Source organism: Antechinus flavipes, chromosome 3 (assembly GCF_016432865.1).
Source record: "Antechinus flavipes isolate AdamAnt ecotype Samford, QLD, Australia chromosome 3, AdamAnt_v2, whole genome shotgun sequence".
Lineage (NCBI taxonomy): Eukaryota > Metazoa > Chordata > Mammalia > Dasyuromorphia > Dasyuridae > Antechinus > Antechinus flavipes.
This window is the reverse complement of record NC_067400.1, coordinates 216,542,187-216,569,078: the sequence shown is the minus strand read 5'-3', so window position 1 is coordinate 216,569,078 and position 26,892 is coordinate 216,542,187. Positions and strand designations below refer to the sequence as shown.

The window sequence follows — 26,892 nt, the reverse complement described above, 5'->3', positions numbered from 1 at the left end:
ATCTAAGCAGTTACAAAACCAATTCTTTCTCTACAATATTCTTTGGTTCTAGCCTCTTTTTTCTATTTTTATTGCTACTAGTCCAGTGGAGAGCCTTGTTACTGCTTACCTGGATTATTACAGTAGTCCCCTATCATTTTCTTATTTCCACTTTTAACTCCTCATCTATTATTCATGTCACTAGCAGGTTAATAATAAAAATAATATGAATTCCTTGAGGACAGGGGTTGCATTTGCCATTCTTTGTATTCCCAGTACTTAGCATATAGTAAGCACTTAATAAAGCTTGTTTACTTAACTAATAGTTAAGCTAACATTTATTTAATAGCTAACATTTATTTAATGCTTTAAGTTTATAAAGTGATTTATAGCTATTGCCTCATTCAACTTTCACAAAATTCCTTTGAGGTAAGAACTGATTTTTCCCCATCTTTAATAGATGAGGAAACTGAGACTCAAGAGTTATTATATGAACTCATAAGAATCACATAGCTATTAATGTCTGAGTGAATATTCAAACCTAAGCCCAGCATCATTATCTACGATGAAATCTACTATATTAATCTTAATCATCATTCCTAAAAGGCTCAAACATCTTCAGTGGCTTTCTATCACTACCAAGTAGCATTTATTTCTTTCACTCAGAATTCAAGATCCTTTATAATTTGGCACCACCCGACCTTATTTTATATTATAAATAATATAATGATAATTGAATAGGAAACTATTCAATTCTACTTCTTCCTTTTGTCTCTGTATACACGATTGAATTTTGCACTTTTGTGTCTTTATTCACATCATTTCCTATACTTGGAATATGTTTTCTTATTTTTTTCTTCAGCTGATGAATTATTACCAGCTAACCCAAGTAATATATCTTCTTGCATGAAGCCTTCTCTGATCTCTCAACTGGGCACTATTTCAAGTAGATGCCATTACTATTTCATTCACCATTGTAACTGTGACACATTTATTGCATAACATTGTGTATCAGTAGTTGTCTATGCTTCTGTCATCTCTCTGTTAGGTTAAGGTAAAGATTTTCTTAACTAAACTAAGATTTTCTGTGGAAACAGCACAGTATTTTGCAAGAATAGACAATAAATGTTTCTTGAATTTAATTAAAACAATACTATAAATAATAGCCTTAAAAAAAAAAGCAGCACTGGAGTATTCTATTCCTAATTATGTTTTCTTTACAGACTTCTTCCTAAGCTTGTTATTATTATTGTGAATTGCTTTTGATCAGACCCCCTTTTTACAGAAAAAAAAAAAAACAACCTTTTTTTTTTTTCATTTCAAAGTAAAGAAACTTTTTTTTTTTTCCTGTAAAGAGTATTTTCTTACCCAGTTCAAGGTTTGCTGAACAGGAGAACAGTCCATATAGTCATAAGTTTCTCTTAGGTATAAAAGGTTGCTTGTATATAGTTAGAGTACCATTGATACATCCTGCTATGGGAGGTTTTGCTTTGCAAATTTTTAACTTATGAAAGAAGCTCCTTACTTGAACCTGTAGTATGCCTTCATCAAAATTCTCTTTGTGAATAGCAATTTCAACTGTATATTTCAGTGGTTCAGTTTCATTTAATTACATGTGTTTTATCAAAAGAATTTTGACTACCAATCATTTCAGGCAAAGGTTCAAAAATTATTCTTCTTATGCTTGGAAACAAATGGATTCTGGATACAAATTAAGGGCAACCTTCAGTGATATGAGACATTTTTGAGTAAAAGAAAGTTATTAAAAAGAATAGTTATTTTGGAAATCTTTTGGCAGAGAGCTGGGGGATGGGAAATCACCTAGACATCCTGAAATATTATTACTCCTCTAAAATTTTTATATTAGCTATTTCAAAATTGGTGAAAAAGCAATCTTTAGAGGTATTCCTTCTCTTACATGACAAAATAATAGATTTTGTTCTGCTGTTTCTCTTATTGAAATCTGACAACAATAGCCCATCATTCACATAGCTATAGAGATTGCAATGTAGATGCACAGTATATAGATGTCTCTTGGAGCTTTAATGAAATTTATAAATCTTGACCTTATTATAAGGGAATTGCGAAGTATACATAATTTAAGATATTTTCAGTTGCCAAGTTTTAAGTTCCTGATACTGTGAATTTTCCTTATATAGTTTATAAAAATAAGATGTCATTCCATTTTCCTTCCAATTTTCTCTTATTAAGTTAGGGTGAAGTTTATTTATTTGTGTTCATGATACATATAGGTATGTGAACTAGAAGTTCGGCTCTAAAGGCTATTTTCTAAAACTATTAGAAGATGTTGAATCTCCAAATTCTATGACTTTATGAAGAGGGAGAAAAGTAGTTAGAATCTTGGATCTATAGAGTTATTAAGACTCTTCTTCCTGAGTTCAGATCTGTTCTGATACTTACTAGCTATGTGACTCTGGGTGAGTCACTTAACCCTGTTTCTTTTAGTTTTCTTATCTGTAAAATGAGCTGAAAAAGTAAATGGGAAACTACTAAAGTATTTTTGCCAATAAAATCTCAAATGAAGTCACAAAGAGTTGGACCTAACTGAAATGATTGAACAACAATAGGACTCTATGACTATTATTTCCATGAAATAGCTATTACTTATTTTTTGTTAAACATATGTTATATAAAAAGACAACTGGAAAGACCTTTTGGAGAAGCTTTCTAAAGCCATCTCTAACTAAATGTTAAGGACAGCTCTATGGCATATAGCTTGACCTTTAATTATATAACTATAGAGCCATGTAAATTAATTATGAATACTAAGGGCAAGCTACCAAGGCGGGGGGGGGGGGGGGGGGGACAGGACTGATTTTCAGATAATTTCATTTTTCCAATAAAAAACAAAAAGTTGTTCATTTTCTGAAAACAAATTGTAGAAACTAGAGTAGTCTTTAAATCAGTTATATTGTGGCTATAACATAAAACACTTAGTTGAAATGAGCTGTGTGGCAGATAATATAAGTTGTATCATTTCATTAGAACAGAGACTTCACTAATGGAGGTTTTAGAAGATTGAAGATTTGAGCCAATCAATTGATGGTCATTTATCAGTATGTTCTTACTGTGTTCCAAACATTGTGCTGTGTACTTACTGACTTTAGTCATATATAGAATATTCATATATAGAATAACAGTTTTAATGAAATTATGCTTCCCATTTTGTGAAAATTCATACTTCCCTTCTTCATGGTAAATGATGTTTTGGATACAAATTTGTTTGAGAAGCTAACTGTTGTGTGAGTGTAGGCATTATTAAAAAGTTCAGCCAAATCAGGTTTTTCCATTTTTCTTGAGCTCTACTTTGAAAGACCAATATTTCTGCAGGATTGTTATGAAGTGGCTCTAAATGGCAGTTGATCTATTGAATGCTTTTAGGAAAGGACATGTTAGGTACAGGATATAAAAAAATAAGATCCATCTCGTCATTTGAAGCTAAAAATGATTGCAAACTAGGATTTCCTGTTCTAAAGGATGATTTTTTATTTTTATTTTTACTAATCAAAAAGCCTTTAAACATTAAAGTATAGGATTTTTTGTTTGTTTGTTTTGCCTGGGGCAGGGGTAGGAGGGCATATGAGGCAGGAAAAAAAAAAAAAAAACTTAGATAAGATTAGTTTCATGTTCTCATCATCACTTGAGTATATATACATCCAAATTCTAGTGTTAACTTGTAATGGACACATGACAAAGAGTAATTTCTTTAAGGTAAAGTTAGTCATTGTCAGCTAGCACAACAGGTACCATCTCACCATCTGGATCCCTTGACATATTCCCTCTCTCCTGGGAGATAACAATATGATCTTCCTATCCCTCCTCCCCTGCCAGCTTTGTTAACAGTTCTGCACACCCTATATATCCTGCTAGGATGTATTCCCCACTTACCTCTTGTTCCTTCCTTCTCTTTTTTTTTTCTGCTCAATTCAAAATCCTATACTATTATATCCCTAATCCTTCATGGGAAGGACATGAAAAGAACTAAAGACAGTAACTATTTTAGAATAGAAATTGTATTTCAGAATAGATGCTGTTTTTGAATAGAACTGTCTCCACCATGTTTCTTATTCTAACTGTTATAGTTAACAAGAAAATGGGATTGGGAATTGGTCCAAGTTTATCTTTTGTTCTTATTTTTAACTTATGATAATAGAAAATTTTCAGTCTGTAGGCTTTTCGAAAGCTCATGATTAATAATAAGGGCCAAGACCAAAGAAGAGCTCAGTAACAAGACTATAATTACATTTAGGCATATTAATGACACTGAATAAACCAGAAGCAGTTCAGAAGATGCAACACTACTCAAACATTCATATGTAATATATAATGTTGTATGTATATGTATTATAGCTTTGTTATGTTTTTCAAAATTTTTCATGCTTTGTGATAGAAGATGATAGAGCAAGTTTGGTGTCTTTATTTAGAATAAGATATGGAAGTTAAACCTTTTAACTTATTTGTCCCTGATTTCAACTGCATGTTCTGATTGTCAATATTTTCATTTTTGCTTTGTTAGCAACTTAGCACAGTGCCCTAAATATAATGAGTACTTAATAATTGCTTAATGAATTTTAATACAACTTCTTTTTAAATGTGAATTTGTAATTAGTTTTTTCTTTAATTCTTTATTTGTTGGACTAATTTTCCCAATTACTTTACTTCAAGATACATTTTTTCCCTCCATTTGAAGAAATTCCTTCCATGGCCCATTAGAATGTTCAGTAGATTGAAAAATTATAATCTGGGAAAATATAAACATAGGATAAATAATTCTCATCAGAGCCTTTTATTCTATTTGCATTTCATTCTGACTAGGAAGATTTCTTTAATATAAGCCTACTTACTGAGTTTTAGCTTTATTTATCTTCCTTTGCCGAATTATCCATGAATTTGATATGATTGTCTTCTTTAGTCATAATACCATTTCTATGGAAACCAAAATTGATAAATAATAATAGTTTTTTCTTTAAAAAAAACCCAAACTTTTTAAGGAAAAAAAGTAAAAATACAGTTTTCTTGTGTTATACAAAAAAATCAAGAGAAGCAAGACATGAAGAATTTGATAGAATTTTTCCAGTTTTCATAATTCTGCTGATTAACAAATTAAATTAAATTCAACAGATAATTATTATGTGTGTATTTTTGGAAAGTGTTAAAATAACAATCCCTCTTCTTCAACAAATTCTAGAATCCCTAATAAAACTATTTCTCAATTTTTCCCCTAGCAGAACTAATATTGTAACCTTGCATAAATGAACATGTATTAAATACAGAGAACTAATATACACATTGATTGCTTTTGAAACACTTTAGCTGAAAATTACCTATCTATAAATATAATTTCTTTTCATTGGGACTGTTAGTTTAATGCAGGATTTCTGACTATCCCAATCACATGCCAAGCATACAAAAGAAATATAAGAAGCTTACTTAAATAATCTTTCTACCTACAAATGCCTCAAGAAACATATGGAGATACATCACTTGGGCTTAGAACCCCTACTCTTTTCTGCAATTTTATTTCTCCATTCTTCTTCCCTTCTTCCCTGTCTGGAAAAAGTCACACTAATTTTTTTTTTACGTCATCCAATCATTACCACCTCTCTTTTCCTCCTATCCCTGCCAATTTCTGGCTCAATATTTCCAGATTATCAGAATCCCCACACCAACTTTGCTACTGAGGTTAAGTCCTTCTACCATTTTATTAACTACAAGCATGGTTTTCCCATTTTGTCTCTTAATTCAATTAGCTCCCTTCTCTGAAACCTCTTGTTGCTCTCTTCAACCTACACATCTGTGTAGGTTGTGAGCCTTTTGGAGCTTTCTTTATAATAGGAAGCTTCTTTTCTAATTTAGAAAGATTGACACTATGCAACACGAGTACTGATAATGCAAAGATTAAAAATGAAAACTTTTTGCTCATAAAGTTTCTGATTTTCCCTTGGCAGATAGATTCCTAAATATTTTATACAATCAGTAGTTACTTTAAATGGAATTTCTTTTTGTAACTCTAACTGTTGGGTTTTGTTAGTGATATATAAGAATGCTGATGACTTATGTGGGTTTATTTTATATCCTGCAACTTTGCTGAAGGTGTAGATTGTTTCTAATAACTTTTTGGTAGATTCTTTGGGGTTCTCTAAGTATACCATCATATCATCAGCAAAGAGTGATAATTTGGTTTCCTCATTGCCTATTCTTATTCCTTTAATCTCTTTCTCAATTTTTTTTGCCAAAGCTAGCATTTCTAATACAATATTAAATAGTAACGGTGATAGTGGGCAACCTTGTTTTACTCCTGATCTTATTGGGAATGGTTGCAGTTTGTCCCCGTTACATATGATGCTTACTGCTGGTTTTAAATAGATGCTACTGATTATTTTAAGGAAAAGTCCATTTATTCCTATACTCTCAAGAGTTTTTAATAGGAATGGATGTTGGATTTTATCAAATGCTTTTTCTGCATCTATTGAGATGATCATATGGTTTTTGTTAATTTGATTATTAATATGGCCAATTATATTGATAGTTTTCCTAATATTGAACCAGCCCTGCATTCCTGGTATAAATCCTACTTGATCATGATGTATTATCCTGGGGATGATTTTCTGTAGTCTTTTTGCTAATATCTTATTTAAGATTTTAGCATCAATATTCATTAGGGAGATTGGTCTATAATTTTCTTTCTCTGTTTTCAACCTACCTGGTTTAGGTATCAGTACCATGTCTGTGTCATAAAAGGAGTTTGGTAGGACAAACGAAAACTTTTTAGTGAGAAAATATAGTCATGTGAAAGATTTAAAATTTTAGCTACCATATGTTTTGGTTCTGAATAAAGAACGCTATTGCCTCCCTCATCTCCTATTATAAGCTAAATAATACCAATGGAATTTAATAGAAAGAAATACAATAAAACTATATTGAGGATCTGGGGAGCAGATCATAGGAAAGACAAGTGATTGAACTGAGGACGACGTGATATTGACTACTTCTTTCATGTAGGGACAATCTAAGATGAAAAAGGACTTGTGGAAGCCTCCAATGGCTTAAAGAGATTGAGAATTGGAAGGCACTTTGTGGATCTTCTAGTCTAACTCCTTTATTAATGACAAAAGTGAAACAAATGTAGGTTAATAGACTTACCCAAATTCACTTATTTACTGGTATTTAGCCCAGGTTCACTAATTAAATGATCTTTTCACCATACTATCCACCAGCTTGCTATCATCTTGACTATAAGTTAATCTTTTCCTTTGATTTCTTCACAAAGTAATTGTAATTTCATTGTTTCCTTTTGACTTGTTCATAGAGTGATTTGAGTTGTAACAATTTATTAGCTAATTCACCCATTGTGCTACAAGACTGATTATACAAAAGCACTATATACCATAAGAGCTTCAATATTTCAAGGAGTTTGGAATCTAGTACAAAAATTCTTTTTTAAAAATTAATACTTGATTTAAATTCAATTTTTTCAATTACATGTAAATGAAACTTTTTAACATCTGTTTTTTTTTTAAACTTTGAGTTCCAAATTCCCTTCCTTCCTCCTTAAAAAGGTAATCAATTTGATAAATGTTTCCATATTAGCCGTGCTGCGAAAGAAAATACAAACCTAAAAAGTAGGAATAATAAAGTAAGAAAAAAGTATGCTCCAATCTTCATTCAGACTCTATCAGTCCTTTCTCTGGATATGGATAACATTTTTCATAATTAGTCCTTCAGAATTATTTCCTATCATTGTACTGCTAAGAATAACTAAGTCATTAACAGGTGATTATGGTACCATTGCTGTTTTTATGTACAGTGTTTTCTAAGTTCTACTCATTTCACTTTGCATCAGTTCTTGTAAGTCTTCTCCATTTTGTCTGAAAGTATCTTGCTCATCATTTATTATAACGCAATAGTATTTCATCACAATCACATATGACAATTTGATCAGCTATCCTCCAGTTCATGGTTATTTCCTTTATTCTCAATTCTTTCCCACTACAAAAAGAGATGCTAGAATTATTTTTGTACAATGGGTCCTTTTCTTTTTCTTTGATTTCCTTGGGATACAAATCTAGTAGTGATTTTTTTTTGGCCAAAGTGTATGAACAGTTTTATAGCCTTTTGGGCACAGTACCAAATTACTTTCTATAATGATTAGATCAATTCATCACTGTACCAACAGTGCATTAGTGTCCCTGTTTTTCTACATCCCCTACAAAATTTGTCTTTTTTCCTTTCTTTTACATTAACCGATCTTATAGCTATGAGGAGGTACCCCATAGTTGTTTTAGTTGTCATTCTTTAAAAAGTAGTGATTTAGAGCATTTTTTTTCATATGACTACAGATGGCTTTTATTTCTTTTTCTGAATTCTGCCTGTTCATATTCTTTAACCATGTATTGACCCGAGTAATACAAGGATTCTTAATTTGGGATCCATATATCTCCCATTTCTATTTTTAAGGGACTCATAGACTTCAGGACATCTGTGAATTTGAATGCAAAAAATTACATCATTATTTCAATGCAATTGGTCTCCATTGCAAACCTATGAAGCTTATTTTATGCTTTTAAAGATATTCTAAGAAGAGATTCATAGAAAGGGGTCCATGTTACACAAAGAGATAAAAAAAAAATCCTAATCTAGTTGGAACAATAATGCAAATGTCCAAAATCAACTATATTGTAAAGCAGAATATAAAGTTTAACACGGTAATTTGTGGAGAGAAGCTTTCATCATTCACTATGTATGCCCATCCAGTTGCATAGGTCTTTTTTCCACTAATTAAAGGTAAATTTTTAGTTAGGAGTTTTTTCAACTCCTCTCCCTCCCATCCTGAAACATGTGGCTTTTCTCTCACAACTTTCTATTGCTTTATTATTTAGAGTTATTGATGGACGTGATCTGATGCCTTTGCTTCAAGGAAAAATCCTTCAATCTGAGCATGAGTTTCTCTTCCATTACTGTAATGCATATTTAAATGCAGTGCGCTGGCATCCAAGAAACAGTAAGTAAACTGATCTTTTAATACTTTCAATAGTTCACATAATTTATAGCACTGTGAAATGATTTTTTAAAAGAAAAGTACAGAAAAGGTCTATAATATGCCAAGTAGAAGACTAAAATTGTGAATATCTGCAGCATTTTCTCCCTTCTTTTTCCTCTTAATTGCACCCATATCCAAAAAGTCGATTTACTGAATGCCATTAGTCTAATGCTGTGCAATAACAATATGCATCAAAAAAGCATTAGTGTCCAAATAAATTTGCCAAGTTTATTTGTTTGGAACAAAGTTCAAATGGCATAATGTTCTCATAAAGTTCAAATTAGGTGCTACCTGATTTGTGAGCTTTCTAGATAATGGGATCTTCATGGAAAATCTAATTTGGTTTTATTCTACCAGTTTTATAATTCCCCACTGAAAATAACTCCTTATAAAGGAACAAATGGACCTATGTCAACAACCCTAATTGAATTATCAAAACTATATAGATATTGCCATACATTTAGACATATTTTTATTATAATCTTTAAACTGAGAAATAGAAGAGAATGTTGATGTTGAAAACTACTAAGAAAATTCTAGGGAATTATTTACTCTCTAATAATGAAAGATTTTCCCCCTAGTTTTTGATCAAATTTAACTAAAAAATTCAATTTTATGTTTAGATATTATTTAGAGAGATTGTTCATAGGTTTAAATCTGGAAGAATCCTCAGAAATCATCTAGTTCAATACTCTCCTTTTGCAAATGAGTAATCAGAGGCCTAATGAACTTGGATGACTTGCCTAAATTCATACTGGTTATAACAGTCAGTTTGGAATTTGAACTCAGAACCTTTGAATCTGGAGACAATGTTCTTTCCATAATACCACATTACCTCAAAAGAAATGGCAACAAAGATTTGTTATGTTATTTCTAAAGTATTATAGTGTTTATATGAGACAACTGAAAGTACAACTTTCAGTTTCCCAAGGAAATGTGATTCATGTTCATGGTAATTTTCAAATTCGTTTTTATAGAACATTGTCACATAATTAATTTAGCTCTTCTAACATGAAGAATTTTTCTTTGCTAAATTCTTTTTGTGTATGTAGGCAGGAAGGTTATAACAACCTTTATCCCGGCCATAATAATTAGACCAGGTTTGTACACTAACATTTTCTATTTAAATCTGTGCATTTTACTTACAATTAGCTCTTTAAAAAACTTCAATAATTTCACTAAGTACATGTGTGGATGTAGAATTCAGAATGTAAACTGGTTAAGATCAGGGATTATTTTATCTTTTTTCCCCCCTTTTGTAGCTCTAATGACTAAGTATAGGGAATTAATAAATGCTATTTTAGTTGACTGTTTGAATATACATAAGCTGCCCATATATCTTTTATGTCCCTAGAATTCCTGTTTCTAACTTTCTCTTTTAAATCTTTATTTACTATAATAAATGGCAATTCTACTTTTTTCAAGTGTAACCACATTCTTTGTGTGACTATATAGCAGTTATGCTCCTCCATGTATAAAAAAAGTTCCTTATTATGCATTTAGCTTTGCAACAATTGTGTTTAAATAATGTGGCTATGTAGAACAGTGGATAATGTTAGACTTGAAGTCAAGAAAACTGGACAAGTCATTTAATCTCTCTTATCTTTGCTTTCTTCATCTGTAAAATAGGGTTATGAGGATTAAATGAGATAGAAAATATAAAGCACTTTGCAAATCTTAAAGTACTATATAAATGCTAGCTATTCCAGCACTAAAATTCCTCTTAGAAAACAAAGTTGAAATACTGAATTGAGAGTGTAAGAGGAACACATTATATGAAGAAGAGTAAAACAAAAAAGGTAGGAAGAGATAGGCAGTAAATTGAGAATTGAGAAAAAAAAGAGAGAATTACTGGATATGATGTTGGCCCTAGGAAGCCATACTGCTGTACAAAGATCTTTGAAGGATGTGAGTAACATTCTATCAAAACTCATTCCTTATTGTATTCTATTTTTAGCCAGCAATCAGAAAATATTAAGAATGGACATCAAATGTTTTGCCTTTCTTATCTTAGTCATGAATTGAAGAAACTACTGGCTTTCCTGTGTATCCAAAAACTAAGCTCTTACATTTCCAAATTAAAAATGAAAATCAGTTAATGATATACAGGTTTAGTAAAAAGTTTTAGAAAAAAAAAGTTGGGTTGTTTGTTTTGTTTTGTTTTGTGCTGCTAGAGGATTTCATGATTGTTGAAAGAAAATGTGTTCTTTAACCCAGTAGAGTCATTACATAGACTATAGCAGAAAAAAAAATCTAGATTATTAAACTCATTTCCAAATTCTTAGGGACACTGAAGGTGGCCAAAGTATATATCATATCTTTAAAAGAAAATATCATTTTTGCCTGAGAATATTGAAAAATGGGGAAAAAAAGATTAACTGGTTTCTTTCTTTAGAATAAGTTCTTATAAAAAGCTGAAGCTGGAGGTATTTCTAAGACTCAAGCATTTATCCTCATTAGTTCATAGCTTCTGTGTTCAAATATTGCCTCCTCTAAACATTTCTCTTTTAAAAGCAAACAATGTAAAGTTTACTGTGTCATCATGGGCTTTGAGTAAAGGGCCTATCCATTACTTGTATGATGCTCTATGTGTCTCAGAAAGTGGAATAGCTTTAATATAACTGTGAGCTGATGTCATTCACCCTCTTCCCCAAGTTAAATATGAAAAGGCTTTAGAAAGTTTGACATAGTTTCTGGCATAAGAACTCTTCTTTTGTGAATGTGGAAAATATGAATTCAATAATATAAATATTGTGGATTTTAAATTTTATTGTCTTCCAAATATATATTAGTAAAAACACATGTCATTGATGGCATTTATAGAGAAGGTGTACTTGATTTTTTGACTTTGTTGTAGAATATTCATTAGTGGAAGATAGATACTACAACCATGCATGCATGGTATTGATTTTCAGTAGACTCCACTGTGTTCTTAAATTTGATTCAATTTGTCATGAACAAGACAATGTACTACATTCTAGGGTTAAATAGACAAAAGTGGAAAGGTCTTCAAGAATCTTGCATTCTATGGGTGAGACAACATGAAAATAAATATAAGTAAATACAAGACAATTGAGAGAAAACTAACTACTAAGAGAATCAATAAAGGCCTTCTGGAATAGGTGGTCCCTTGAACTGAAGCTTTGAAGGAAACAAAAAGTTTCTAAAAGGTTAAAGCAAGGAGAGAGAGTGGATTTCAGGTTTAGGGAATACCTTCATAGAAACACAGATATAGAGAATAGAAAAGTATCTTCAGAGAACATCAAGTAGATCATATCAGCTAGAATATCAAGTAAATTTAAAGGGAGTAACATTTTTTAAAATTTGAAATGGCAGGTTAAAAACAAAATAGGAAAAAAAAATTAATGCCACATTAAAGAGTTTATATTTTATCCTATATGCAGTAGGCAACCACTGAAGATTCTTAAATAATATAGTAACATGATTTTGAGCTGAAAGGAATCTCAGAAAGAGGTGTATCTTGTCCAATTTCCTTTGCTTTAGGATCATTATTGTCAAATTGTGCAAGATTGATTTGAAATGAGAGATGCTGGAAGTAAGAAGACCAATTAAAAGATTTATAATAATTCAGATGAGAGGTGGTGAGGGCTTGAACCAAGACTGTGTCCACATAAGTAGAGAGAAAAAAAAAACATACAGAAAAGATGTTTTTGAGGCAAGATTTGCCAATTTGGTGAAGTAAGGGAATAGGAAGAATCTAGAAATATACAGAGTTGCATATATTTTAGTATTTTAGCACCATAAGTAATAATACTGCTATTGTGTTAATAATATATTATTATCCTTAGCTACGGAAAAATGTTTTACTCAGATCTGTATGAAGTAATTTTTAAAAAATAAATAGTCCCATTCATCTAGTTCAAGATCAGACACAACAATATATCCAAAGAGGGGGAGGGGAAATCTTTCTCCCTAATATTTTTCATATTCTATGCTTAATCAAGACTGCAAAAATTACTGAAATGGAATCAATAGCCTTATCCTAAAAGATTAGCCCTTGTTCCTTGTGTCTTTTGGGGAAACTATCTAGACAAAGAAACCAAGGCCATGTCTAGAAATTCTGATCTATGTCTGGCTGCTGGATCCAGATGGGGAAAGTGATGTAACTACCCTTGCACAGCTCTTCTTAACTTAAATCCAATTCACTTGCTTATCATGGCATTGGCTCCCTGATCTCATGGTATTCTTTGAGAATGAAGGATAAACAATAACCTCTGTGAGTAAAGCTGCCCCACTGGAGACTCAGTGGAACTGATCAGCTAGGAAACTACTTCCTTTTTTCCTCATTCCCTCCCTCCCTTCCTCCTTCCTTTTCTCTCTCTTTCTCTTCCTTTCTTCCTTCCTTCCTTTTCCTTCCTTCCTTCTTTCTTCCTACCTTTGGAGAAGTACTAATAGGGCCTGATCTCTGATACAACCTCTCATTTTGTGTCAAAAAGAGGGAGAATCTACACTATTTATTTTAGCATGTAGAACTCTTACTCTAAAAAGTTCTTTTTTTTTTTTTTTCCTCTGAGGCAATTTTGATTAAAGTGACTTCCCCAGGGTCATACATCTAGGAAGTGTTAAGTGCCTGAGGTCAAATTTGAACTCAGGTCCTCCGGATGCTCTATCCACCTCCGGGAAAGTTCTATCAGCGGTGGAGATCATTAACTCCTCAATCACAGAGACTCTGGAATTTGACAGTGAAACTGAGAAGTTAAGTGACTTGACAATAGCAGACCACAGATAGTTTGTATCCTAAATAAGACTTGAGCCCTGTTTTCTCTGGTTCCAAGGCCAGCCTTCTTTCCTCTATGCCATTCTACCATCTATTTGTTGTTGTTCAAAATGTTTTAAGTGAGTCATCAAGGGAAAAACACGTGAGCTTCTATTTTCATGCATGATAAATTAAAATCTCACTCTACTACCACATCCAGACGTGTAAGTAAGGAATTTTTAGAGGTTGAAACAAAGACATTTTAAGCTTAAAGTAGTGTGTTAGATGATCACACTCACTGATGAAGTGTGATATCACAATCTAGCTTTATTAGTCATCGTAAACACTAAAAGAAAAAAAAAAGTTTTAGAATATACTTAAGTAAAGGGAAGGAATTTCTCTGGGATGGGAGAAATCCTTGAGAATTAGGAACAATGGTAAAGAAGAGACTGTAGAATTATAAAGCTGTCCTACAGCAAAGAAAGAATCTAATATAGTGCTATACATTGTATAGTTCTATTAGTCATCATCAGTAGGTAATTGTTCATGTTGTGGAAGATATTAAATCCCAAGCTATTTCAGAGACCAACTTTTTAGCGGCCTCTAACTTGTACAGTACATATATATATATATATATATATATATATATATATATATATATATATATATTTATATCTATATTCAAAAGTAACAAAGAGGGAATAAACAGGTACTAAAATATCCTCATAAATAACACACTTCTTTGATAGTAAGGAAGCATCTGAGTGCCCAAAGAAAAGCGTGCACATTTGAGAAATTCTCTGTGCAGAAGAAAATAATTTCTTTGATTGACTGTGATGTAGTTAAAAGGCTACCATTTTAGAATGAAAATAGAAGAGCATGGAAATATAAAAATAATGCAAATGGTAAGAAAGCAAAGGTAAGAGAATAAGAAAAAAGATAGTGAGATTAACAGCAGTACCAGCAAGAAGGGAATATGAGCAGCAGGTAGAGAAGCTCCAGTGATGGTAAAAGAGAAGCTAGATTATCTTTGTAGAGAGAAGGAAACAACTCCTTGCACTCACTGCAATTCTTCTGAAAACACACTACAGTGGCAAACTAAGAGCACAAGAGATTAATTGTACTAGGACAGTATTATTATAAAAGAAAGCACTACAGTGCATGCAGAGAACAGAACAATACCAAGGTTATGCTTAATTAAAAAAAAAAAAAAAACCTAGAATCCAAAACAGAAAAAAACAATAACAACAACAACAAAAAGTGCCAAGAGATTTGACTTGAAAAGGACAAGCATGAAAAGTGCTGATAGATCAGTATAAGATTTAGAAAGGGGTGCTATCAAATCCTTTATGAGTTGTATGTCATCCAAAGGCAAAAAGCAGTAGCATACTTTCTCCCCTCACCAATCAGCACATGCTTTCTAAAAGAGGGCCAATTAATGCATAAGTAGGTAAAGACTACTTTTCTTTAATATTCCTTTTGCTTTTTTTAACCACTTGGAACAATAGTCATACCTGAGGATAGCAAGATTATTTTGTTGCTAAACATCTGTGGAACTCACCCTGAAGAAAGAGTCTGAAAATATTATATAAAGAGGTCAAAAAGAATGACCAAGATGTAATGGGCTACTGAGAGGAGTGAGAGCTTAAATCACAATGTCTTTCAGAGTATTATAGTCAAAGGTGCAGTGGAAATAGCACTGGCTCTTAATGAGATCTGAGTTCAAATCTGACCTCAGACACTTAACACTTACTAGTTGTGTGACCTTGGGTAAGTCACTTAACCCCAATTGCCTAAAAAAAGATCAACACCTAAACCAAACTGAATTCTATAGCTGTTATGAAGCCACTATTTTTATAGAAAATAGAATTTTATATTTCTTTAATCAGCATGGGAGATGTTATTCTGCATAGATCAGAGAGATTGTTGGTATATGGTTCCATTTTCCTACCACTATGTTTCTCATTCATTTTGCTGTTTAAGAAAATAGATTCCCAGGGGATATTACCTCAGCCAGAGGGCTGTGATATACATTTTTATTGGATTTCTGACCACAAATCATGTTATAGTTGAAATGAGAAGTCAGGAAGAATCAAGCAGAGCTATAGAATTTAGAAGAAAAGCAGTTAACAGAAGAATTTGAAAAAAGTACAGACTTGATTTCAGCATAAGTTTTTGTACTTCTGGTACAACTTGACTGAAGAGAATAAACTTTCATAGCATTTATCTGAAATAAGCATGACTAAGAATGCTACAAAAAGCTTCACAGTCCCTGAGTCTAACTAAGAAAACTACTTTGCTATTTCCCAGCTATAATTATTTATAAAAATAATAGCCAATATAGTGCTTTGAAGCACTTTGATTAATCTTCAACCCATGAGCATTTATTAAAATGTCTACCATGTGCTAGGCATTGTACTAAGCACTCAGGATCCAAAGAAAGGTACAAGACAGTGCCTGCTGTCAAGGAGATCATAACATAATAGGGGAAGACAAAATGCAAACATCTATGGACAAGTAAGATGTAGGTAAGATGTGTTGGAAAGAATTGAAAGCAGAAATACACTAGCATTGAGGGGGATCAAGAAAGGCTTCTTGCAAAAATTTTAGCTGGTTCTTAAAAGAAGCAAGGAAAGCTAGAAGGCAGAATAAGAAGGGAGAGAATTTCAAGCATTAGAAACAGTGAAAATTTGTTTAAGTATAGATGTACCATACATAATTTCTTTGAAGATATGCTCTTCTTATTGAGAATATTCCTATTCATGTGAGATGTGTTTTAAAAGACTGGTGACGGGAAAATATTTAGATTACCCAAAAGGAGGGAAAGTAGATTTTTAAAGCTTTAGAACAATGAATTTTGATATCATTCACTGAAAAAAAATTTTAAGACCATTATTAAACTGATAGTATTTGGAATGCAAATCCATGATTACAGAACGGCAGCATTAGATCAGTAAAAACAAATCATGCCACATTAATTTCATTTTCTTTTTTGATATATTTTTCAATAAATAGAGAAATTTTTATCTGGAACACAAGATTTTGCAGGGGTGAATGTTCAAATCTATCTTTGCAAGTATTTTGAAAAAAAAAACTATTATAAAAAAAGAAGTTTTTAAATTGATAGCACCAGAGAAAGCTGGAGACAGTTTTTTAAGTAAGTCTAGACATAGCATTTCATGATAGCATGAGAAAATAACTAAATAAATAAAGTAATAACTATATAGATAATATAATTATCCAAATTTGCACTTCTTTGAATAACAGTGTTACCAAAAAAAAAAAAAAAAAGAATATTGACTAATGGAGTGATCTAGAAGGAAGTATCTAATTTCTCAGGGTTCTGTCCTGGGCTCTAAATTAAAAATTAATAATCTGGATGAAGACATAAGAAGCATATATAATATAACAAAAATGTATACTTCATAGATAGGAGAAATAGCTAATGTACTGGATGACAGAAACAGGATATTAAAATATTTTGATAGGATTAACAAAATGAAATTTAATAGGGGTACAGAGAGAATATTCCTTTTTCATATCCCATAAACAAATAATATAAATGAGATACAAGATCAGATCCAAATTAGTTAGTAATGTAGATGAAATTTTAAATGGAACAAACACTATTAACAACAGTGAAGGAAATGATTTTCTGGTGGGTGAGAAAACCCTTTGGGAGAAGGCTCTATTTTACTCTCTTATTTATTAATTCATTTTCTAAAAAAGTAGTCATGTTTACACTACCTAGAGAGCAATTCAGCTTTGTATACTTTTCATCTTTTTACAAAGGAGGCATATGATCAGAAAACAAATTAACAACAGTTTTCTTTCCTTACTCATATAAGTTAATGGGTAATTAAAAAGGAAAGAAGGAAGGAAGGAAAGAAGGAAGGAAGGAAGGAAGGAAGGAAGGAAGGAAGGAAGGAAGGAAGGAAGGAAGGAAGGAAGGAAGGAAGGAAGGAAGGAAAGAAGGAAAGAAGGAAGGAAAGAAGGTGAAATTGATTACCTGTTTCCTTCCAATTCTAACACGTGAAATTTGAACTTCAAAAAGCTTTTATCAGGGGCAGTTAGGTGGTGCAGTGGATAGAACACCAGCCTCGAAGTCAGGAGGACCTGAGTTGAAATCTGGTCTCAGACACTTAACACGTCCTAGCTGTGTTATCCTGGGCAAGTCACTTAACCCCAATTGCCTCAGCCAAAAAAAAAAAAAAAAAAAAAAAGCTTTTTATTTTCTTTGAAAGTCTGTTCTCACTTACATCTGCTTCTATTTCTAGTTTTCCTGAATTTGTTTCACCAATTAAGTTGATCTTTTTGTATTTTAGTTTCAGCTAAAGCACTTTTTACTGGGAAGAAGCAAATATGATGATCTTACATTGTTTGTATTTATGTTTCTTTATCAGTCCTAACATTTCCCATTGTTCTCTTTTAATATTTTTATTAATCCTTAATTTTAAGAAAACCAAATGTTGATTTAAATTTTCCCTCCTACAGATTGTGCTTTCCAATCTTAGTCACACTTTTCTACTTCCCTGATTCTCTGAATTCCCAATATCTGCTGCTTCAAAAACGCAGACAGATATGATGTTGCAAAGAACTTTCTGTAGAGAAGACATTTAATAAATGTTTAATTGAATTGTTAAATCATTTTAGTGGGTTTAGGTTCCAGCTCTGCTATTTATTATTTTTATGAATGCAGATGTATTGCTTCCAGTTTCTGAGCCTCAGCTTCTATATCTGTAAATTAAAGGAGCTGGACTACATGACTTCTCATTTCTTTTCTCTATCCATCATTCTATAGTTTCCTCCTTTCTTTGTACTTATAGTCCAATGTCTATGAGATATTTTTGTGTAATGAGAAATGATTCTACTGGGACTACTGAATGAGAGGAAGAATTAGGATTCTTACCCTTCCTCTGGCCTTTTGAATACAAAAATCACTAGTTACTCTCCTACAATCAGGTTTAACTTTCTCTCTGCACTATATCCTTAGCTTTATCTGGAGAAATCTCCTTGGGAAGGACAAATGGCCCAGTCTAACAGCTCACTCAGCCAAGCCTTCCACCAGACAGAAACTACTTCTAAGCTCATCATTTTTCAATGAAAAAAAAAAAAAAAACAAATTCACCCTTTTAATCTGTTTTGGAAAGTTATAAAATATAAATCATTATGATTCTTTTTCATTTATCTCCTGAGCCTCTATCAAGATCAATCCCAGTAACTTTTGATAGTCTATTTTCTCTATCTCATTCTATCCTTTTGTAAAGCACTCCAGTTACCCTCTCTGTCTCTGTCCCTCTGATTCTTTGTCTCTGTCTGTCTCTGTCATTCTTTAGTATCCCTTTCCCCACTAATGAAACACAAATCAGAAATTGCTTTAAATATTATTTCATTTTATTTTAGCCTTTGATTTTAAATAAACTAAAAATAAATAAATTTTAGAGGAAGGAGGATTGAGGGAAAAAACTCATTATCTGATATCAGTTTTCTTAAATGGAAAATTCAGTAGTGGCTGAACTCTCACCCTATTTTCATTTTGGTCTCATGCTGTTCTCCTAGAAGCTTTGGGCAGGAACAATCCTGTTACTGATTATCCAAATCCCAGTTATACAAGTTCTAAAAACCCCACAGCTTTTCCCACCTCCAACATCCTCTCCATCCACTCTTAAAAACTCAAGTACAATGCATCAGAACTCATGCTCACATTTACTCACATTTCACCTCTCCCAAGACTTTTCCATGGCAAGGGGAATGTAAAACAATCTCTTTAATGTAGTGGATTGTCTCCCCCACAACAACAACAAATAAAACAAAACACTAGTAATTTCTGTCCTATCCAACAAGCTTCAATTCTGTTGTTATAATCATTTCATATCCTGAAAGTTATGGCACAATTATATTCTTCTACAAATGATGTGCTATTTCATATTCTGACCCTTCATATCATCCTTTATTACAAATTTCAAAATGATTGCAATAATGGTGATTCTACCATTAGGCCATGCTTTCTTGCTCTTATTTGTGTTTATGTAGTAACATTAATATACTTGGTACAATATTTAATTTTAAATGATACTATAAAAACACTACACTTTTTCACCAGTGAAATTTCTTTTTGGAATACAAAAAAATTTTGAACAGTAAGCTATGCTCTTTCCAATATCTAACTTTTCTTTGTTATACCTATAAAAATCCATTTTAACAAGTTCTATGTATAATTCTATTTGAAATTTTTTTCACTGAAAGATTATTGTACGTTTTTTGCAAATGAACATTTTTATCAGGACTTCCCAACCATCTTGACAGAAGGACATTTGCTGAGACATATAAATGAGATTTCTTGCTTCAAATGGGTCATCCATTTCACCTGCTTTCCTGAACAGAGTCTAAATTACTTTTATTTTTTCTCTGTTTTCTGATATATCGTTCAAGTTGCAATTTAATATTGGACATAAAAGAAATCAACTCTGACCACTGCACTGTTAAATCTCTTGTCCCTTCTATCTTCTTTCAAATTTTGTTATTTTCTCTTTAGTGAAGGCTCTTCTCAGATGACTCAAATGAAAACTTCTTCCTTTTACTGGTTCTTTATTGATTCTACTATCTGAAGTCAAAAGTGCCTTACAAAAACTTATTTTTAAGTTCTGTTGATTTTCTAAATCACTTCCCAATCTTTAACTCCTGTCACCCTTTTCAAATTAGTCTACAGAAAAGATACTAGATCAGGACTCAGGAAAATTGAGTTTTAACGTTCACTTTTCAAATAATCAGTTGTAACTTTAGGAAGATCACTTAGTAACCCTTGACCTCAATTTCCTAATTTGTAAAATGTGGAGGTGAAGAATATTATCTAAATTATAAGATACTGTGAAAATCTAAAATATTATTAAATATTTATCTTTTTTTATAATGTTTTATATCACTGAAATTTATCTTAATTATAGAGCATATTATAGTGTAATAGTATTAGAAGCAGCTAGATTGTACAATGTTTAAAGTGGTGGCCTTAGAGTCAGGAAGAACTAAATTCAAATCCAGCCTTGGATGGTTACTAGTTATATGTTTCGAGGCAAATTCCTTACCTTCTTTCTTCCTCAATTTTCTTATCTAAAAAATGTGTATTATAATAATAGTACCTATCTCCCAGGATTGTTGTGAGGATCAAGGGTTGATTTCTTTTGTTTCTAATAGTAAATATGCAAAGATATATGTGTATGATTAACCAAAATAAAATCACAAATCCATGAGACATGCCTTGCAACTGGATTTATTACAAGAGAAATTAATATGCATGTAGAACGTCAAAACAGATATAAGGGATATAGTGATACAGTGATACAGGAAAAGCCTTAATTATTTAAGTTATGGGAGAAGTATAAGGAGAAGTCATGGGGGAAAAGAAAAGGTCTAATTCCCTTCCCAAATGAGAGGAGAAAGGTGCTGGGAAAAACAATGTTCTTTTCCCTTGTGAAGTGTTAGACCAAAGAAATAGGATCGTCTGCTTATTTACAAGGGTTCCAGCTGCACAAGCAGCTTCTCAGTTTGCTGAAAATTGACTGGCACCTGTCTTGACTTCCAAGGACACGCAGAGAGTCCAGCTTGGAGGTGCAAATAACATGTCCAAAACCTCTTGAATACTCTAACTTCAATATGTCTAGAAAATACAGCAACTCAGCAAGATAAATTCAGGGTTCCCTTGACAGTAAACATGTGTACATGTGCGTGCGCACACACACACACACACACACACACACACACCAACTAGAGTAAAGCCATAACTAGCTATTTCTGCACCTGGGCCATTGGCAGCACTGTGAGTTGGAATGAAAAACTTCTTTTGAGATTGTTAAGTGAGGAAAAAACAATACCAAGATAAAAACACTCTACTCACAAAAAGTCAGAGCTGGTAAGTGAGGAAACACTTTATTTTGGTTTTATTTTTGCTCTCTAAATTTTCCAGTCATGGAAACCATAACCTCTATTATCCTATTCTAATAATGATATCACACTAACCTATGTATCTACTCATCCAAATTTTATTAATTTTGTTTTTTGAAATTTATTTATTATCTTTCCTTTCTTCTCTCCTTCCTTCCCTACTTCCTTCCTTCCTTCCTTCCTTCCTTCCATCCATCCTTCTTTTCTTCCTTCCTTCCTTTCTTCTTACCTATTGTGCTCACAAGTAATCTAAATCAATTGATATGCACATACTCAAAAAAGCTACAAATTATTTAAAATATATTTATAACAAATCCAGTTTCTATACCACATAAGATATTAAGCTTACATTAACACTTTAAAGCCTGACATTTTGATCAGAAAATCCTTACTTAAGGGGCTAGTTGGTATAGTGGATAGAGTATCAGCCCTGAAGTCAGGAAGACCTGAATTCAAATCTGACCTCAGATACTTCATACTTCCTGGTTGTGTGACCCTAGACAAGTTACATAACCCCACTTGCCTCAACAATAACAACAACAAACAATCCTTACTTAAAAAGAAATTCACCATAAAATACATGTTAGGTTTCTTTCAGTAGGGGATACTTCTATAGACCTAGAGTTTACTGTCTAGAAAAGTTTTCTCACCTCTGCCTTTCATCTTTGCTTCTAGTTCAGCTCCCTGACTAAATAAATAAAAGGTGATAGGATATAATAATAGGGCAACCTATGAACAAAGCTGCCAATGATATACAACTATGGCTTGGCTCCAGTAAGCATCATAATGTGGTAGAATAATTTTAAATGAAGAACAGTAACAAAGGGACTGATTGACATATCTGTGTTCTTTCTAGAGTGAACTGGAATCATGTTTATTCTGATTCTTAATGCAGGAACTTTTATAAATTATCTTAGTATGAAGGCATAATAAACATTTTTCTTTGGCATTTCATTAGTTCAAGAATTTCAAAATTATATTTGGAAAGTAATTTGTCTGTGCCCCATAATTTTAATGCCACTGTCATCTTGTTTAATTTTAGCTTAACAATGGAAAAATATGACAAAACTCTGAGAACTACCTAAATAGTTAGATATTGGAAATGTGACTGTAAATGCTGCTGAGTGAATTATAAAATTTGCTTGATGCCCAGATATTTATTGAGCCCTTCCCACATGCAAAGCCTTTTTATGTTTCCCCACACCAAAGCATATCCTCCAAAGTCCATAAAAATATCTTGGAATGACTGCCAATCTAATATTTATCGAGAAAATTCAAAATCTGAGAATTAAAATAAAGGCTAAAATTTTGAAATGATTTCAATTTGTATTAAGTGCCTGAGACCAAATTTGAATCCAGGAAGAAGAAACTTCTTGATTTCAAGCCTAGTGTTCTATCTACTGTGTCAACAGCCCTAGTTAACATAGCTAATAAATAGCAAAACTGGGACCTTATCCAGACATTCTTTGTCTATGTTCTATTTTCTTCTATACACTACACCACAATATAAGTGTTTATAGCTTGTATTGATCAAAGTTAATAATTTCCGAAGCAAATATGAGTGAGGAGGAAAAAAAATCAAGTCTGAAGAACTTAGAAAAGGGGATTCTATAAATGGTCAAAGGATATGAACAGACAATTTTCAGATGATGAAATCAAAGTCATTATATGAAAAAATTGCTCTAAAGCACTACTCATTAGAGAAATACAAATTAAAACAACTCTGTGATGCTATCTTACACTTCTCAGATTGGCTAAGATAGGAAAAAAAGAATGATAAATATTGGAAGGGATATGGGTAAACTGGTATTGTTGGTGGAGTTATGAAATAAATGATCCAACCATTCTGGGGAGTAATCTAAAATTATGCCCAAAAGGCTATAAAACTGTGAATACCCTTTGACCCAATAATGCCATTACTGGGTCTGTATCCCAAGGAAATCATAAAGGAGAGAAAAGGACCCACATGTGCAAAAATGTTTGTAGCAATTCTTTTTGTGGTAACAAAGAATTGGAAAAGGAATGGATGCCCATCAATTGGGTAATGGCTGAACAAGTTGTGGTACATGAAGGAAATGGAATATTATTGTTCTATAAAAAATGATGAACAAGCTGATTATAGAAAGGCTTAGAAAGATTTACATGAACTGATGCTGAGTGAAACAAGCAGAACCAGGAATACATTGTATATAATGTGTATACACGAAATGTGTAATGATCAACTATGAAAGGATTGGTTCTTCTCAATGTTTCAGTGATCCAAAGCAATCCCCAAAGACTTTGGACAGAAAATGCCATTTGCCTTCAGAAAAAGATCTAAGAAGACTGAATCTAAATCAACACATGCTATATTCACTTATTTTTTTTTTTTATCTCTCCCATGGTTTTTCTTTTTTGTTCTGATTTTTCTCTTCAAATATGACTCATAAAGCAATGTGTATTTAAAAAGGGATCCTAGATATTTACAGTCCCCATCATAAACCAAAATGAGTATTAAAATGATTTCTACTTCATTGCATGACCATAGGAAAGTCACTTAACCACTTTAGGCTTCAGATACCTAGTCTACAAAATTTTGAGGCTGAATATCTTAAGTTAATCTCTTAAGTAATATATAGGCGCTAAAGCTATGAATCTATGATGCAACATATTTTTGTAATGTGGATTTGTAACTCCATTATAAAACCAGAAATGAAGCAAACTAAATTGAAACTGTAATAAACATGGACAAAAAGTGCTCCAGTATTCCTCTCTTATTAGATTATCTGTGAACACTTATCTCTATATTTATGATACTGCTATATATACATACATACATATATGTGTATATGTTACTATCAGTATCTCAAAACATTTTTGGCAAAGGTTACTTCTTAGAATTTACTATAATTTTTGATGCTATAGTTGGAAAATGAAGAGGTCTAGACAAGAATAACACCTTCTGGTTTATTATTTGCAGGCTTCTTTGAGTTTTATCATTGTTGATAACTATACTAGCAAGATTGAATGTAAAATTCAGGACTCACTATCCTATCTTATAGAGTGGATGGAAGGAGGGAAAAATAAAACTGTGACTGACCTTACTCTGCAAAAAAATATTGTATTTATAAGGAGTTGAGAGTATGTTGACTCCTACAAAGGGTAAGAGGAAGTTTCTCCTAAGTAGAAAAATGGATTTTTTAAAATTAGAAATTAAATATGGTAAAGAACAAAGACCCTACCTCTCCTTTCAAGGAAACAAACTAATCTCACAGTATTTTCTGTTTAAAAATATGTTTGAAAAATAATTATTTTAAACATTTTTTCTTTGTAAATTTTGTGTTCTAAATTCTTTTTCCTCTAACTCACATCCATACCAACTGAGAAGGCAAGCAATGATATCAATTAAGCATGTGAAAATATTTTTAAAAAAATTATATTTTATCCATGTTTTTAAAAACAAAACAAAATTTAAAAGTGAGAAAATTATACTTCAGTTTGCATTTGGAATTTATCCATTCTTCCTCTGGAGATAGAAAGTATTTTTTATCATTAGCCCTTTGGAATTATTATTGATCATTGTATTGATCAGAGTAGGCAAGTCTTTCATAATTGATCATCATTGCAGCATGATGGTTACTGTGTATGATGATCTCCCATTTCTTTTCCCTTTACTTTGCATGAGTTCATACAGGTCTTGCAAGTTTTTCTGAAACCACCCCCCTTGTCATTTCTCACAACAGTTCAGTATTCTATCACAGCTAAATAAATATTTACAATATTACAATATTTACATATATTTACAATATAAAATAAATATTTAAAATATTACAACTTATTCAGGCATTCCCAAATTGATGAGTATACCCTTGATTTCCAATTATTTCTCACTACAAAAGAGTTGTTATAAACATTTTTGTACATATAGGTACTTTTCTTTTTCCTTTGATTTTTATGGGACACAGACTAGCAATAGTATCGCTTAGTCAAATGGGTATCCACATTTTTATAGCTCTTTGGACCTAGTTCCAAATTGTTCTGCAATGTTTGGACCAGCACGTTATACCAGTAGTTCAGTAATGTGCCTATTTTTCCCTCATTTTGGCCAATATTTATCAAAAAGATGCTGTATCTCTATGAACAAAGCAGAATTTTAGCATACTTCAAAAGAAATGTGCACATATATAAAGAATTCACCCCAAATGTTGATATGGATTATTTATGCTTATGGTAAAAAAATATTTTGAACTCATATTGATCTGATCAGCTCCAGTCAGACACACTGAAACTTGATTTCAGGTTAGTGATGTGATTTTGGTCTTCTTCAAGAATGAAGGAAAAGGGAAGAGCTAGGTAGCATAGTGGATAGCCCTGAAGTCAGGAGGACCTGAGTTCAAATCTGATCTCAGACACTTTATGCTTTCTAGCTTTGTGATCCTGGGCAAGTCACCACTTAACCTTAATTGCCTCAGGGAAAAAAAAAAAAAACGAATGAAGGGCAACAACCTCATATGAGGCAGGACCTAAGAGTTGCTTTAATTTGCCTTTCTCCAATCAATAGTGATAGAGAGAATTTTTTCATATTGTAGCTATTATTTCTTCTCCTGAAAATTGCTAGGCATATCTTTTGACCATTTGACCAGTTGAGTAATGGCTCTTATTTTTATAAATTTGACTCAGTGATATACTAAATTTATTTGAGAAAGAGATCTTTATCAGAGAAATTTAGCTATTACTTCATTGTCTGTGGTAACTTTTAACAATGTTGTTTTTCTGATTATCCCTTTTAATTATTTCTATTTTTCTTTTGCTTTCTCTGAGATCATGATTGCTTCCCCCCACTGTTTTTTAGTTCATCTAAAGCATATTAGATACTGCTCTAGCCCTTTATTTTAATTTTGTGTCTTTCTGTTTCAAGCAAACTTCTTGTAAACAACATAAAGTTAAAATTTGATTTCTAATTCTCCTATCTGCTTTTGTTTTATAGGTGAACTTATTCCAGTTATAATTATCTATTGTATTTTCTTGCATCTCATTTCCTTCTCTCTCTTTTTATCCTGTCCCTCTTCAAAATTTCTGTTTTCCTTTTTACCACTAAATATAATCTTTCTTTTACCATGAATCATCTTCTCTTATCTCTTTCCCTTTTATTTCCCTATTAAATAAGTTATGTTCCTATATCCTCTGAGTGTGTACATATACATTTGTCCATCTTTGA

General features: G+C 32.1%; 1 protein-coding gene across 2 annotated transcripts in view; it reads left to right on the top strand.

Moving 5' to 3' along the window:
• The window catches only part of STS (steroid sulfatase), a 183,622-nt gene that overhangs the window by 142,654 nt on the left and 14,076 nt on the right, over positions 1 to 26,892 (top strand). For both annotated transcript variants that reach the window (XM_051984565.1, XM_051984566.1), the window contains one exon: positions 8,880 to 9,001. In XM_051984565.1, coding sequence (XP_051840525.1) covers positions 8,880 to 9,001 — 122 coding nt within the window. The remainder of the gene's footprint in view (positions 1 to 8,879; positions 9,002 to 26,892) is intronic.